Source organism: Rhamphochromis longiceps, linkage group LG17 (assembly GCF_057381845.1).
Source record: "Rhamphochromis longiceps isolate RC_006_pf linkage group LG17, R_longiceps_female_GT1.1, whole genome shotgun sequence".
In the NCBI taxonomy this organism is placed as follows: domain Eukaryota; kingdom Metazoa; phylum Chordata; class Actinopteri; order Cichliformes; family Cichlidae; genus Rhamphochromis; species Rhamphochromis longiceps.
The window spans coordinates 7,005,361-7,022,299 of record NC_140573.1 but is presented as its reverse complement, the minus strand read 5'-3'; the positions used below and the strand labels follow the sequence as shown (position 1 = coordinate 7,022,299).

The window sequence follows — 16,939 nt, the reverse complement described above, 5'->3', positions numbered from 1 at the left end:
CAGCCACAGAAGTGCTGCTGAGGATTCGGTGTCTTGTTTAAAGTCACCGAAGCTAAATTGGAGTAATCTGTTTGAAGACGGGCCGCTTTGACTGTTTCCACAAACTGTGGTGCTGAAAAAGCCCAAAGCATATGTTAGGCATCAAAGCGATGAAAGGATATTTTAGAATAATTATGTGCCGTTAATGCTGGGAAATGAGACAGTTTCTTGTTTTTCCTTCCTGTTTCACAAACCCTCTGGAACAGGGGATTCAAACAGAAGGTCCGGGGGCCAAAATCGACCCAGCGGGGACTCCAGTCCGGCCCACTGGGCAGCTCACAAACAATGTGAGAGAAGATCTAAATTTTTTGGGCTTCTAAGTGTAGTTTTCACAAGTTTTTCAGCTTTACTACTGATAAAGACCTCCCCCATGGCCATTTATATTACAGCAAAGTAATTAGTAATAGTTAAATGACAGAAATGTTCCTGTTTTTTCACTAATATAGAAAGTTCTTAATGTACAATAATGAAAAAATTAAGAAAAAGCTTTGTTTTATTATTACAGGACAGTCGTATCGATGAGAAATCAGAACTTTTACTGCAATCTGTTTCTTACAATTTATGCCCAAAAAGTTACAGTGACAGATTTCTTTGATGTACCAGAGCGGCATCTCTTTGTTATGCAGAAAAGTAGATAACCCCTTTAAAAGAAGATATCAATGGTCCAGCCCATTCGAGGTTAAAGTGGGCCGTATGTGGCCCACAGTGTACAATGAGTATGACATACCTGCTATAGAAACTACTGACTGGATCGACTAGTCTGCTGGTTTGATGCTCCTGGTTGTATGAGATGTTAAAATGGGAAGGTATGCCTGTAAGCCTACACCCCGTTCACGGCACACAATAGATAAGCAACAACATTTACTCGTATCTTGGCGAGCACCAGTTTGAGTAGCTTGAAATGAACGTCATGTAGATTGATCTGCGGTGATGGGCGGTGTGCTTCATTTTGTGCCGGAGCTGTTGATCAGCGAACGCAGCTGGAACATACAGAGTGCGGTGCCCACAGGTGTGTAGATGATTATCAGCTGTTTCAGGTGGTGCTTGTCATTTCATTTTCCCTTTAATAGTATTCAGACGGCGCTGCTATCAAATTCTTTATCTAGCTCTTTCTCTCAGGGCACTTTGCTTTAATGCTCCACCAAGTGTACACCCACACATGCACTTACTGATTTGGCCGTGGGCTTGAAGCAAGTGCTGGGTACTGACTGGACTTGCTGGAAATGTCAGCGTTTTAAAGTGTTCAAACATGCACAGGGAACATTACAGCGCTGATTGAAGTGGATGGCATGTTTTGTTGGATGTAAAGAAACTGGTTGACTTTGTTGATCTTTGTAGTAGTAGTAAGAAGAAGAACACAGTGTAGCTGAGTGGGACTGTTAAAATCAGGATTATTTGTGGCTAGCAGCTGAAAAGTTTGGTTTTAGGTGACTTTGCGTCTTTGTTGTGCCGTTTAATTTTAAACTGTAGAGTCGAACTAAAATGTACACTGAAGTATATCGCACAGAAACTCACAACATTGAAATAAAGTGTAACTGATGAGAGAGCCCACTACAGCAGTCCAACAGAACACTGTTAGACTTTCAACATGACATTTCAGAAATGATGTGGAAACCTTTGCAAGTGTATCAGTTTTCTTTGTCACTCCTTTTGCTGCTATTTTTCTTTTCAGACAGTACAATATGGAAAATTTGCTAGAGGTGTTTTTCTTTTGTTGGTGATACGTTTATATTGAGGACGTCACCAGAAAACGCAATAGTGCTTCTTTTTTTGTTTGGATTTTTGTTCTTTTTTTTTGGTAGTCTGTAGGCAGTGTATGCTCTAGGACAGAAATTCTTTATGAATGGAATCTGTCCTTACTCACGTCAACCACTGGAAAAACTACAAAAAGATGACGCCTAGTCCAGCTGCTGTGATGTCTCCGACCCATGTTGTTGTAAGAAGGGCAATAACAACTTGATATGGAGGTACTTTGCATCGTTATCTTGAAATACATGTCATCAGTTTTTTTTAAGACCGATGGCATTTTTGTTGTGAAATCAACCATGTTCTTAGGCATGGGTGTCAAACATGAGGCCCGGGGGTCGTTAAGGAGGAATATATATACATACATACATGATTAAAGTAAGATGATAATTAATGTAGCTAACTGTGTAGTAATGTTAGGATGGTTGCCAAGTAACCTACTAACAATTCAGTTTGTGCCCATATTAAGATTTCAAATAAACCATAACCATGTCAGGGAGTTTTAAACAACTTTTTAATAAAATAGTTTATATTTAACTACATGAGATAATTGTCTTGCTTTGACTTTGAGCTTGGAATTGAGAATTATGTATTTCCACTGTACCCACTACTACATTTTTTTGGCATGGTGATATGGTAAAATAGTAAATGGACCGGTACATTTATAGTGTTTTTCTACTTTATTTCAGCACTTAAAGTGCTTTCTTACAATGAGCTTAATTAAGTGTCCTTTTAGAGTGCTTTTAATCCAACATTCACACACTCATCAGAGGCAACTTGGGGCTCAGTACCTTGCCCAAGGATACGTTGAACTGCAGAATAGTAGACAACTCGCTCTATTTCTTGAGTCGCTCTGTATCCCAGTAACTGGACTAACATAAATGAAGATAAGAAGGATTATTTTTAATACTTGGATGCAAATATGCTTGAACTTTGGAACCCTAGGAGATGACAAAATACAGAGTTTTCTCCTTGAAGAGCATCTGCCAGGCATCTAAAGTGAGAAGAGTCGGGCCAGTAGATTCACTTCCAAGCTAAACCATGTTTAGTTTCAGCTGTGATTCTTTTTGCCTCCAATTATCTGTACAGGCTCAATTAGGCGGAGGGCAGGTGACCGTCTCAGCCATTTGACATTTTGTTAGTTTGCCTTGAGAAGACCTTGGCTTTATTTTACAGTATGCTTTAGTTCACTATTCATCTGTGCCATGAAGTGCTTTCCTGTTAGTTTAACAACATTTGAAATAATCTGAGCAGCATTCCTTTATATGCTTAAGAATCCACCCTGCTACCCAGTTCCATTGGAAGTCGTGCATGGACATGTCATTACACTGTGTGTCCACAGACTTTGGATCACAAGCCTTTCCTCTCCTTTTCCATATTCTTCTCTTCACATCATGTGGGAACAATTCATGGTTTAATTTGCTCAAAGGGTCTTGTTCCAGAAGTGGGGAAAAAATCAAAATGAGTCTTTCTGTTCTTGAGGATTACTAGTGATTTCCATATTGAGGTAAACCATCTCTATTCACTAGGGCTGTCCTGAATGCCATGTTTGAGCTCTGATTAGGGCTGAACGATATATCGCATTTGCGATAATATCGCGACATGATCAAGTGCAATTTTCTAACCGCAAAGGCTGCGATTATACTGCGATTATATTATACAATTCATGGGCTGCATCCTCCTGAGGCCGCATTTGTAGACCGATTACGTCACAGCGACGCGCCGAAGGCTGTCCAAATTACTACCATATCCCAGAATTCATAGCGCGGCCCAGCCAAACTCCAGTTTCCAGCAATGGCGGCCGCTACTAAGTTTTAAAATTACTCATACTAATCTTTCTGGGTCACAAAATAAACTTTTAACATATTTTCAGGCGAGAAAGTAGTTGTGTAAACATCAAATATCTGCTCGGTTTATCAAGATATCCCATATTTGCAAAAGTGCTTCGACGTTTTCAGAGGCGTCTGCTACCCACCAGCTCGACAGCTAGCCGGGAGCTCGAGGGTTACTGATGCGGCCGAGAACGGCACAACTCCCGGCACATCATTTTCAGATCACCGCGGAGTTTCGCTGCTCGGGTTAAACGTAATATATAAGTCACTTAGACAACCTAAAAATGTTATTGTTGGGCTTTTTTCAGTGTTTTGTTTGTTCGTGAGTAAATCGGTTTGGCTGAGATTAAAGTTATTAGATTAGATAAAATAAAACTTTATTAATCCCCCGGTGGGTTCCTCCTTGGTTTTCACACAGCTGACTAAACGTCAAACAGAAAACTTATTAAACAGAAGTATGAGACAGTCGAGAATTTACACCAGTGTCTGGTTATATTTTAGATAGCAAGAAGCAGACGGCCGAGTTTATTAAACTCCACCGAGACAGCGGTGACGCTAATCAGAACTAGACCGTCCAATTTCACGCCTTTAAACTTTAAAGGCGTGTTTGTGTGTGTGTTTATACAATTGCTATTATGTTTGCACTTTATGTGTAATGTTACTGACTGCAGAGATCAGTAAGATGTGTGTATTTTTTATTTATTAGTTTTATTTATTTAATATTATTTTTTAATTGAATGACTGTCTAGTAGTTCACAGATGTCGAAAAACTGAGTGTGGTAAAGCCACTGATTTTTTTTATGTATATTTCTGCAATCTGCACATTGTACTGACTTTCATTTTAATGTTTACACCAGGGTTCCTTGTCAGCACTTTATGCTCAGATGTTTGTAAGCTAAAAATAAACTATTGTGTATGTTCAAATATACTGTTGTGATTGAAGAAGTTAAATAAAAATGTCAGTCATCAATTCATGCATCACCTCATGTCATCATAACAGAGGTCTGTCTTCCAGGAAAGAACAGTTTAAAATTAATGTAATATAGTATTGGCCATACTATATGATGTATTGCTTGTCTTTGTTTAATAATACAGAAGACAAAGACCTTAAAAAATAATCGCATATCGCATCGCAATCGCAATATTGGGGCAAAAAATCGCAATTAGATTATTTTCCATAATCGTTCAGCCCTAGCTCTGATGAAGTAATAATAATAATAATAATAATGATGATAATCAACAGGGAATAGTCAAAGCTTCCTCGCTAAAAATCTAACAGCAGATGGACTCTGATATGCGCATCCAATTGCCGAGCACACACTGAATAGCCCAAAGGCGGGCAGTTTAATAAGGAATTCTATTTTGTCTTGCATTCTTGATGAAGTGCAAGACAAAAAATATTGAAATTGTGAATCCTCCATTAGACAGAATAATACAAATTTATTCAGCCGTACTGCCAATCCGGTCTGTAGGTTTGCCTGTCTGTGTCTCTGTACTGAGCCCAGTGGCTGTTTTGAAACACGTACAGAAGTGCTAATTAGAAAGCTGTTGAAATAGCGTAGTGGAACTCTCAATGAAACAAAGAGCAACATTATTGAACAGCATGATTGGAAGTAGAGATCATTAAAACATGGAATGTAAAAGGAAATGGGGTGAAACAAACTGGAATTTCATAAAATAAAAAAAGGAGCAGCCTGGTGTGCTCAACTGGTAAATTGTACGGCTAAGACGGGAGGCTGGATTGTTTGTGCTCCTAAAAATAGTCTTTAAATGTCTTGTGATGTGCCAGTGCTGTGAGAAACAAACTTTCAGCTCAATTTAAGTACAGAATAGCAGAGGGCCATGCAATAAAATGGCTTTGGAGAAAGATGGTCACTGAGTGGTGTAATTTAGCCATGTCTCAGTGTCACAAAGTGCACCGCAGTGTCTGACCGTACGCTGTCCAGAGCAGTAACTACTAATGAATAACTTTTACATTTCACAGGATGCGGAGGCAAAGAAAAAGTCCCGTGTTTTTGTTACTTGTCATTTTTCTTCATCACATACACAGGGGTATTTCTAGCTTCAAGTTGGTGTTCCTCTTAATATAAGAGCTCTGCTTTTTTGTCAGAAACACGCCATTAATGCCAGACAAAGACCAAAAAGAGTAGAAGAAAAGCAACAATTGTGAGACAGAGCTTTAAGTGAATAGAAACATGCAAGCACTTAAACAAAGGACAAAGAAGTAGAGCTTTGGGAATCATTTGTTGAAATGATGACATATTTAGGTGGCTTTCCTGTTGAATTCCATGTTTATCTTGTTATTTAATTGCTTGTAACCGGTGTTGTAATGATATGCTTGTGTGTTGGCATTGTAATGCAAGAAAAAACAAAAAAAAATCTTTGTTTACCAGCTCGTTTTTGACTATAATTGAGTCCCTTGAAAGCATGATGCAGTCTTCATTTCCTGACAGCTGACGAAATATGCCGATGTGTATTTTTCCACTGCGTTTTCTAAAATACAATTTTATTTTTGTCAATTCTAATGAAGCAAACTCTCTTAATATGCTTAAGAAAAGGATATTTTTTAATTTCACAGTACAAACAGAAATAATCAAACAAGTTTAATTTGTTTAATTATTTAATTTCAGGTAGATTTTTTTACCCTTCAGTGTACTTTCAGAATAATGCTGCCAATACCCTGAAACCACTTCTGTCTTAAGCAAGACAGCTGAATCACCAAAAGTCCAAAGCAAAATACCTCTTTGTATATAGATTTTTATATCTCTCTTTGGCTCTTTCCCCCCTCTCTGTGATTATAGCTCGCTCTGCACTGATTTTAAGGGTGAGTGAGCTGACCCTCTGTGTGGGCTGCCTTGCATGGCCTTCGCTGATATAAAACATGGCTGTTCTGTGTGCACGAGTGGGCTGTTAGAAGGGTAGAAAGAAAGAAGACTGTACACATTAGAAAGCCTAATCACCTCCGTCGTTGTTTGACTGAACATTGATGCGATAAATGAAAGTGGAAATGTTTTCTATGAAGTGTCTGTCCACCTGACCTCCCACAAATGCCAAAGCTACATTCGCTCTAGTGCGAGTATTGTATTAAAGAGAGCTCCAGTGTTATAATTATGCAAAGGTGATTTCTTTGTTTTCTGTCTTTCAATGGAAGCACAAAAACTAACCAGCATTAAATGACAGGAAAGGAGAGCACGGCGTATAGGCAGCATTAGCAAAATAAAGAGCTGCTGTGTCCTTACAAATGCTTATCAATTCATGAAAGACTGTTGCCACTTTTGTGTTGTTGTTCATGCTCAAGCCCTTCTAAAAACCAGCTTGTATTGTTGACTATGCGTTTGAATAAAACTGGGTAGGAACATAAAAAGTAGAGGGAGAGAATACCTCCACGTTTATGTAGTGCCTCAGTATTGCTGCTCTTGGACAGGTATGATAGTGACTAAATCCACAAGGGTGCTTGTTGCATATCTTTAAAAGAAAAAATCAGTAAACTCTATCAGGAAGGCTAACAGAGTCAGCCGTGGACAGCAGAGGCTGTAACGTATTGTGTTATGATCTTTTTTTCTCTTTTACTTACCTTTATTACATCCTATTATTATTATTATTATTATTATCCTATTATTATTGTACTATTCTTAGTTAGCGTATTCTTAGTTAGCGTATTGTCTGTCTTGTCTTAATGTTGGTTTAAAATGGAGCACTGTAACAAAAAATAATTTCCCCCAGGGATCAATAAAGTATTCTGATTCTGATTCTGATTCTGAAATAACACATTTTGCTGGAGAGTGGAATCTGCTTTTGTACTTTAGTATTAGTTTGTGCCCCTTGTGTAGTTGGATAGAGTGCTGATCTTTGTATTAGCCCAACACCAGATAGAATCATTTCTTTTTTAAGAATACACTCCCAAAAATAATAATAATAATAAACTTTATTTATAAAGCACACTTAAAAACCAAGGGTATTCCAAGGCGCTTAACAAGTAACATAGAGAATAAAAGGAAGATAATAGAAATAGGATGAAAGCAACTACTAGGTATTCAAGCAGGTAGCTGTCACTGATACATAGGAAAGCAACAGGTACAGAGCAAAGAATACATTAAATGAGCATAAAAGTGCATGATATAAAATCATGAAAGAAATATTAACTAGAAGGAAAGGCAAGATTGAATAAGTGGGTTTTTAGTCGTGATTTGAACAGTGCAATGGAATCAGATGCGCGGATGTCGAGAGGAAGGGTATTCCACAGTACCGGGGCAGCCAGAGCAAACGCACGGTCACCCCGGGACTTCAGCTGAGATCTAGGTTGGGTCAGAAGTAGTTGAGTGGCAGATCTAAGTGTTCTAGCAGGAGCATGTGGTTTGAGAAGTTCACTAAGATAACTCGGCGCTGATTTAATAATAGTTTTGAATGTAGGAGTAATATTTTAAATTGAATATGGTACTTTATGGGAAGTCAATGCAAGCTAGCTAGAACAGGAGTAATAGGGCAAAATTTCCTGGTACCAGTAAAGAGGCGGGCTGCTGCATTTTGGACTGTTTGCAGTCTAAGAAGAAGAGAAGAGGGAAGACCGTAGTACAAGGAGTTACAATAATCCAACCTGGAGGTCACAAAAGCGTGAATAAGCTTCTCCAGGTCCTTATGCGGAACATAATGCCCAGCCTTAGAGATAAGGCGCAGTTGGGGGAAGCTAGATATCACTACAGCAGACACTTGCTTATCGAGTTTTGAGCGAGCTATCCAGCAGTACACCCAAGTTACTGACATAGTAACAGGAAGAGCTAGCAAAGGAACCCAGAGCAGCACAGAGTTGGGCACGAGGGATTTTACTGTTAAAAACCACAATCTCAGTCTTCTTATCATTTAAAACAAGAGAATTACTCAGGAACCATTCTTTGACCTCCCGCATGCATTCTTGAAAGTAGTGCAGGGACACAGCAAGGTCATCAGTAAGTTCAAAATAGATCTGTATGTCATCAGCGTAACAGTGGAAGGCGATATTGTATTCTTCAAAGATTGCGCCTAGAGGGAGCAAATACAATGAGAAGAGAATAGGGCCTAAAACTGGTCCTTGAGGCACACCACAACAGACCGGAGCGGAGGAAGAGGAGAAGGTGCCCAAGTTAACTGAGAAGGATCTATCAGCGAGATATGATTTAAACCAGTCGAGGGCAGTGCCTCTAATACCCACAGTGTGCTCAAGTCTTAATAATAAAATGTTATGGTCCACCATATCAAAGGCTGAAGAGAGGTCCAGTAAAACTAGGACCATAGAGCATCCAGTATCAGTGATTACAAGAATATCATTAAGAACTCTAACCAACGCTGTTTCAGTGCTATGCAATGGCTTAACAGCAGATTGAAATTTCTCAGCAATATTGTTTGTGTCCAAGTACGCCTGGAGCTGGGAGAGAACTAGTCTCTCCAGGATCTTGGACAAGAACGAAAGCTTAGATATCGGTCTGTAGTTTGAAAGGTCATAACAGTCAGAGTTTCTTTTTTTAAGAATCGGGTGGACTACAGCATGCTTAAAAGTCAAAGGAACACAGCCTGAGAGCAAGGAAAAGTTCATAAGAAATAGGATACTGGGTCTGATTACATCAAAACAGTCCTTAGCTATGCGAGATGGAAGAATGTCAAGCACAGTATTAGTATTATTCATTTGAACAACACAAAAAACAACAATTACCTGTTTAAAAAAACAAATCAGTGCAAATATGGAAACTTCCCATCAAAGACATTTTTGCAGAGAAGTTTGTTCGATTGAAAAGTGAGTTTCAAGTAATCATGCTGACATTATCAGGGTTTTTTAAAGGGTGTAAGTGCTGTCTGAGCTCTTAGTTATTTTGAAAATTTGCGTTATTTTTAGTTGTTTTGTACCATTATCCCCACAACTTTGTTCAAAGCTTTGCTTTTGCTTTCTTGTGCAGCATCCATTCTTTCAGTTTCACCAGAAAAGCACAACATTAAATGAAAAAAGCTTTACTTCTGCTTATGCAAAGAATAAATCTTCATCTGTGGAGTAAAGGAGATTTTTTTTAATGGGGTTTCAGTTTATTTCAGTTGTTGGTATAACTAAGTTGTGTTAACATTGAGCCCTGTATCAATTATGACATTAGACTATATAATTATATATGACAAAAATTTACCTTTATCTGAGTCAATAGCTGTTACTAGACTAGAGTAGAGAAAGATGATGAGCATCTGTCACATGCTAATAATGCAAAGGTTTCTCTCACAGTTTGTGTATTGGAATGTAATAGCTTACTTTTCCATTTAAGATAGAACCTTTTTTCCCTTGTATATTCACTGCTTAAGTCTTTCATTGTGTTTGCATTTATTCTGATATTTTTCCAAAACAGTTTTTTAAGATCATTGTGGTTTACTGATACTACTTTGATTATTGTATAATCAAGAGTTTTGTAGTTTTTTTTCTCTATTCTTTTTACATTAATGACTTCTACCATTCTGTTTGACCAAATTGTCCCTTACTTTTTTTATAGGAAGTCCATGAAATTCTGAAAGAATATGAACTGAAGTACTGCTTTGTGGACCGCAACAAAGGAACAGGTAAAACTCAACTCTAACCTGACATACACACAAAGTCACACTTGTGTACTTGTGCTATTGAAGATCCTAACCACCTTAGGCTACGTTCACACTGCAGGCGAAAGCGCATCAAATCCGATTTTTTTACCCTATGCGACCCATATCCGATCATGGTATGACAGTGTGAACGGCACAAATCCGATATTTTCAAATCCGATCTGGGTCACTTTCGTATGTGGTACTGAATCCGATACATATCCGATGTTTTAGAAAGCGACTGCTGTTTGAACGGTCATGTCGCATTAAATCCGTCCTTTACGTCACTGACACAAGACAGATGCCAATTATCAGCGCCCGATAAGACATCGCGAACGCTTCCTGGCCATCCAGTGTAGATGTCAGTGAAACTGTTAGGAAGACAACGTTGGAGAAACGTAAACATTTTATTTGTCCTGTATAATCTGCAGATTCTGACAGAAATCTGCAACTATCCTTTGAAGCACCGCTCCTCTCTAAAACAATAAGCAATAAGAGTAATTATTAGTTTATCTACATTATTATGTAAATAACAAAATAACTTAAAGCAAAAATTGGGAAACGTGAAGTCCAAAGTCTTTATATTAAGGGCCATCAGTCAAACAATACTGTTTGCTCTGGGTTCAAACAGAGCGCGTTGTGTGTGACGTCTTCTTTTGCGCATGCGGGCCGCTTTGAGCGTTCACACTAGAGCGCGTTTGCTGTCGCATTTTATTTTTAGTGTGAACACGCAGACAAAAAAAATCAAATTTGATCAAAAAATCGGAATTGAGCATCAAGACCTGCAGTGTGAACGTAGCCTTAGTTATCCCCTAATAATAACCACCCCAACTCAATGCTTAACTCTAACCTGTCCCTTAACTGCTATTTCAGGATGTAATGGGTGATGAAATTGTCCTGTGGCTGAAATTGTAAATGTTCATGTAAATGTAAATGTACCCTAAACACACAGCTATCCCATATCTGTCACGGGTAATTTGTATTTATAGTTAGAATACACAACAGATGTGAGTACACCCCAGTGCATTATCACCAAAATATCAAATTTTGAAACTTGTATCACCTGTCACAGTGTAACTTTAACGCTTGCAAGTTCATTTCCAGAGTGTGTATTCTTGTGTAAAATGAAAAATTTATAGTTTAGATATACTTTTAAAAAATGACATGATCTCATTTCATCTGTCAATAAGATTTGAATATATAATTTGTTTCAACATCTCACGTCCTTTATTCTGTTGACTGAGTCAGTATTTTTTTTTCTGGAGAGATCTCGCTACTTTTCAGAGATCTTGGATGTGTGTTGCTCTTGGTTTCACATAAAAATACCTCAAAGGTGTTTGATTGGATTCAAGCCAGGCGAGATATTTTTCCAGGTCAGAGTTCTTACCTTCAGTCTTCTCTGACTGTGTCAGTGTGTTTTGAATCGTTATCTTGCTGGAACATTCTTCTTCTGCCAGAATTGTGGAGACTGGAAACCATCTTGTCAGATAGTATTTTGGTATATCCACAGACATTCACGCCACCATCTATAAATGTCATCTACCCAACACCTTTTGCACTCAAGCAGCCCATGTCATTGCAAACCTACCGCTGTGCCTCACTATTGTGACTGTTTTTCACTATTGTAGTCCTGACCAAATTTATGCCAAAAATCCTGGACAAGTGTATCTTGGTCTCAGTGTGCTCCCAGTGTATTCTCAGTACCCATCAGGCTTCTTTTTATTTCTTAGAAAACATTAATCCTTTGGTTTTGTGCCAGAGAACCTGGGTTTCTTTCTTGAATGCCATCCCTAGTGTCTGGCTTTATTCACGGTCCATGGAACTGTCACAAAAAGTTCACTGATATCCGCTGATAACCTACATGTGAAGTCTACAGCGCTCGCCATCTGTATTCCACAACTAGATTGTACATTACAGTATTTATAGCATCATGATAGGACGACGTCAATGCAGCAGCCCTGTTTAGTTGTACTTTGAGTTATTCCCTGACTATTGATTGTTAAACAATCATTTGTCTGGAAAGCCTTTTCCATATGAGCCGTGGAGTTTGCACATTCTCCTTGTGCCTTGCATGGATTCTCCCCAGTTAGTTTCTGCTTCTTCCTACACTTCAAACAAATGCTTGTTAGATTGATCTGTGATTATAAACTGGCCATAGGTGTGAATGGGAGCATCAGTGATTGTGTCTCTCTGTGTTAGCCCTGTGATAGCTCTGGCAACCTGTCCAGGGTGTACCCCAGTGAGAGCTGTGATAGGCACCAACCCTCCCTGCAGTCAAGAACATTCATGGATATCTGATTTCAGCAACTGAACTAACTAGTTCTGTTTCACAGGTTTACGTGTGTGTGTGGGTGTAGGGGTGTGTGCGTGTGTTAAACTTGAAAACAAGCTTGGGGATTGTCCATAGATTAGTTGCTATTACTATCATTCAGTTAATGATTTGGGGTTTTTATGTTCAAAACTGTTATTTTACCAAGTATTAACTGATTAAACCTCAACCACTACATGTCTAACTTAACGAAAGTATTATATATTTCTTGCATATGTTAGCAGTTTCTATCACAATTCAAATTCCTCCTGCTGTTTTAAAGCTGAGCTTCTTGTAATGACAATTTTCCACATTAAGTCCTCATAAGTCAGGAAATATGAGAGGACCTTCAAATACACACACACACACACACACACACACACACACACACACACACACACACACACACACACACACACACACACACACACACACACACGACCCTCTGCCCTTAGAGTGTGTCCCTTTCCAGGGAAATCTTCCATAGTGGCTATATTTAGTCGCAGCAGTCAGCCAAGCACCTGAAACAAAACACTTTTGGAAAGTCGAGCGGAGCTGTAAACAGCTGAGATATCAAAGCACCAGCCTGTCCAAAAGGTTAATGGTGTTTCAGAGCAAATGAGAGCCTGATGAAACACAGGCTCTCATCGGACCAGCGGCCACTGCACTGTACTAATTAGGCCGCTGCGGTAGTGTTAGGCACTGATGAGGTGGGAGGAGCGGAATAAGAATTAAGCATCAGAGGCTGTTTTAGGTAAAGTTTAAGTTTTCTTAAAAAAACACAGTGATGTTACCAGTGGCAACCATGTCCTTCCTCCCCCCCCCCCCCATTTTCTTTCTTTCTCTCTCTGCCGTTCCTTCTGTCACACTGCCGCCTGCCATTCTCATGGTCTGTGTTTTCCATTAACCCAACACTTTCACCCTTCCTCCTTTTTCTCTTCTCCGTCGCTTTCTCCTTCACTGAAGCACCACTCAGTTTTATTTCAAGAGCTTACTGCAGTAATTTCACAACATAATGTGGGAACTTTTCGTTGTATCAATATTGCATTAGCTGATTGAATTAAGAAGGAGAATATTTTCAGGAGCATTAAGACACAGCCTCACAGAGCTCTGCTGAGGGCCCCAGGTGAAAGTAAGGTTGCAAGCTTTGTTTTTTCCTCAACATCTTTTCCCAGGTAATATTGTCATCAATTTTTATTAAGCACTCAACAGTGCTACATTGCAGAAAAGGTGTGGCAGGTGAGGAGGTTGCTCCAAGGAAGGAGCAAGGAGTTTTCCTCAAGACATTATTTTTCCTGCGTTAGCTTTGTTTTAGCTTGAAGCTGGTCAAAAAAGTGTGGTTTGCTTTTTTTAATTTGTCAGAGAAGCGGGATTTCTGTAGTGACTGAGTGAACGTGTGGTGAAATTCACATTGTGATACATTTAGATATTAGTATGTGAGAACAAAGGCTCGCTGTATTTCCATTGCTGTTTCTAATGTTTTTCAAATTTGAGCCTTTTCTCCCTAAACTTTAAAGAAAAAAATGGCACATATGAAGCACCTAATAGTATATCACATGTCATTTTTAGCTCATTGGCCAAAGGAGTCTGAGCTACTATGTCACTGATGTTCTTGTACATCATATTTGGATAGGTCAGTTTGTGATGTGGGTCAGAGCAGCAGTCTCCTTGAAAGTTCAATCTTTGCATTTCTGACACTGCCTGAATTTTTCCAGCCGGTTCTTTTCTATGTACCAGGGATCTTTAGTGGACGTCCCACTGTGGGGTTGTCTGTTCAGTGAAACACAAAAACGGTAGCGTAAGTTTGTTAGTGGAAGAAGGTTTGTAGTGTGACCTATCGGTTGTATATTAATATTCCCATTCATGAGCGGTTTCATTTGTATTTCTGTTTAAATGTGTTCTATCTTTCGTGTAGGTTTTATCTTCTAAGCTATTCTGTGTTGTCATATTTATGTCATTGAGCATTTATGCTTTGTTTTTTGAAGAGGCACCCGGACTCGTTAACTACGAAGCCGTGCTGTTGTAATAGATGCCGTATGCAGTTTAGCATTTTCTTGCTGAAATATGCATCGTGCATGTACTGTTTAGCACCTATGGTCCCTTTCCACATGTGCAAGCTGGCGCTCCCTTAGGAACGTATCCACTTACTGACCATCAGAGATGCAGGCTTTTGAACTGAGCGCTGATAACAGGCTGGACAGTCTCTCTCCTCTTTAGTTCAGATGATGGGTTGTTAATGTTTTCCATTTGGATTCATTCCACTTTAAATGAGGTTTGGCCCATTTTGGTGACGTTTCTGAATCATGTTCACATATGGCTTGTTCTGTGAATAATCTGCTTTAACCTGCATGACAGAAGCATGTCTGTTTTTAATTCAGCGTACACAAAGATTTCTCTTTTTGCAGAACATTATTTGGACATTTTTCCATGATTTGTAGATGCTAATTTAAGATGAAGCCCAGCCAGTCTACCTCTCTAAGATGCTCTTTACATGTTACTGAAGTGTTGTCACTTTACCTAATTAGTTGCAAAATGTTCTTCCAGCTGTTTCCTTTTAGTACTATTTACTTTTCCAACCTTTTGTTGCCCCTGTTCAAATCTTTTTGACACGTGCCGTATACTGCCGTGATATTAAAAATGAGTCGTGAAATAGTCAGATGTCTTAATTTAAACATTTGATATGCTTTGTGTTTTCTGTTGTGAATAGAATATAAGTCAACGAGGTCTGCAAATCGTTGCATTCTGTTTTTATTTACATTTTTGCACAATGTCCCAAGATTTTATGGAACTGGGGATGTTCTCAGATAGGCCTAACCACTGTTAGTCATGAAACCAATGAATCTCTTGTAAATGTTTTCTTTTTCATTCCCTGAGTCCTGCTGAGCCTGGCTGTTGGTGTGTCTTTGTGTTTCGTGTTGTAGTAGACAAGCCTCCACAGCTTAAACCTTGTTATTCTGCCCATTAACTCTGTAATCTTATTGAAATAAGTACAAATGGGGTTGTTGTAGGTGGACTGCAGCCTCAGCAGACAGGCTAGAAAATGCTTCCTGAGCTCGTGTTAGTGTGTCCGTGCGTGTTCAGTTAGAGGTGTGGAGGATTGATTTCAAGCCACTGTAGCATTTACCCAGTGTGTGAGTGTGTGTGTGTCTGAGTGTGTGTGCTGAAGGACTGAATATTTTGCTGTGATCCATGTAACTCCCTGGCTTGTCGCCTTGTCACTTAAGCTGAACGCACACGTCCATTTAGCTCCTGTAGTTTTGTGCTGGTGTGCGCATGCTTTTGCGGTGACGCACTGTTTACATGTCTGCATATGTTTAGTGTGTGTCATAACAAATGGACTGCTGTGTTTTATAGTGAGAGTAATGTTGGTCTTGCGTGTATCTGTTTTTGTGTTTTGGTTGCTCAGACTTGCCAGCCATTTGGATCAGTTTTCATGGCAGCTGGATAACATCACACCAACCGAGTGTTTACAGTCTGACTCACCCTCTCCTTCCTCTCTCTCTCTCTTTTGCTCCCTTCCCTGTGTCTCTCTTTCACCTACACTCTCTTCAATCTCACAGCTTAGAAAGAATATGGTAAATGGTAAATGGCCTGTATTTATATAGCGCTTTTCTAGTCCCTAAGGACCCCAAAGCGCTTTACATATCCAGTCATCCACCCATTCACACACACATTCACACACTGGTGATGGCAAGCTACATTGTAGCCACAGCCACCCTGGGGCGCACTGACAGAGGCGAGGCTGCCGGACACTGGCGCCACCGGGCCCTCTGACCACCACCAGTAGGCAACGGGTGAAGTGTCTTGCCCAAGGACACAACGACCGAGACTGTCCAAGCCGGGGCTCGAACCGGCAACCTTCCGATTACAAGGCAAACTCCCAACTCTTGAGCCATGATCGCCCCCAAGATTTTGCTCCTCTTTTCTTTCTTTTTTTCTGTGCTGCAGTGGTTGATGATGTCAAGGTGAAAGGGAGGAAATGTCACAAAGTTAAGGTTCAAGTTCCGAATCCTCCGCACTCTTAGTGACACGTGGTAGTGTATACATTAGTTTCATCAGCTTTCAGTTGAGAGAGGATCGTAAACTCATCAGCAGTTTGGATCTGTAGAAACCAACAATGTAACTGCAGCTGAAAGTATAACAAAGATACTCACTGTTGTTGATTTTTACTTTCATGCCTCTCATAAAGCCTCTGCATGTGTGCGCGTGTCTATTTACTGTCTCTTTATGGGAATGAAACTTGTAGAGCTCAAGTGCAGCCCTCATTTTCCGACAGCCCGAATCCTCCTATCGTTGGTGAAACAATATATTTTGATGTTGAGGGTTTTACATGCCAACAACTTATTATGTACTTGGTATAAGTTGTTAATAGCATTTTAATCAATGGCAAAGGTTAAAATATCATTAGTACAGTCTAAATATCTAGAGAGCATAT

The 16,939-nt window shown here is 39.5% G+C and overlaps 1 protein-coding gene across 2 annotated transcripts in view; it reads left to right on the top strand.

The window, feature by feature from the left end:
- Positions 1-16,939, top strand: part of raver2 (ribonucleoprotein, PTB-binding 2) — a 97,425-nt gene that overhangs the window by 12,819 nt on the left and 67,667 nt on the right. For both annotated transcript variants that reach the window (XM_085386789.1, XM_085386788.1), the window contains exon 2: positions 10,115-10,181. In XM_085386789.1, the coding sequence (XP_085242915.1) occupies positions 10,115-10,181 (67 nt within the window). The remainder of the gene's footprint in view (positions 1-10,114; positions 10,182-16,939) is intronic.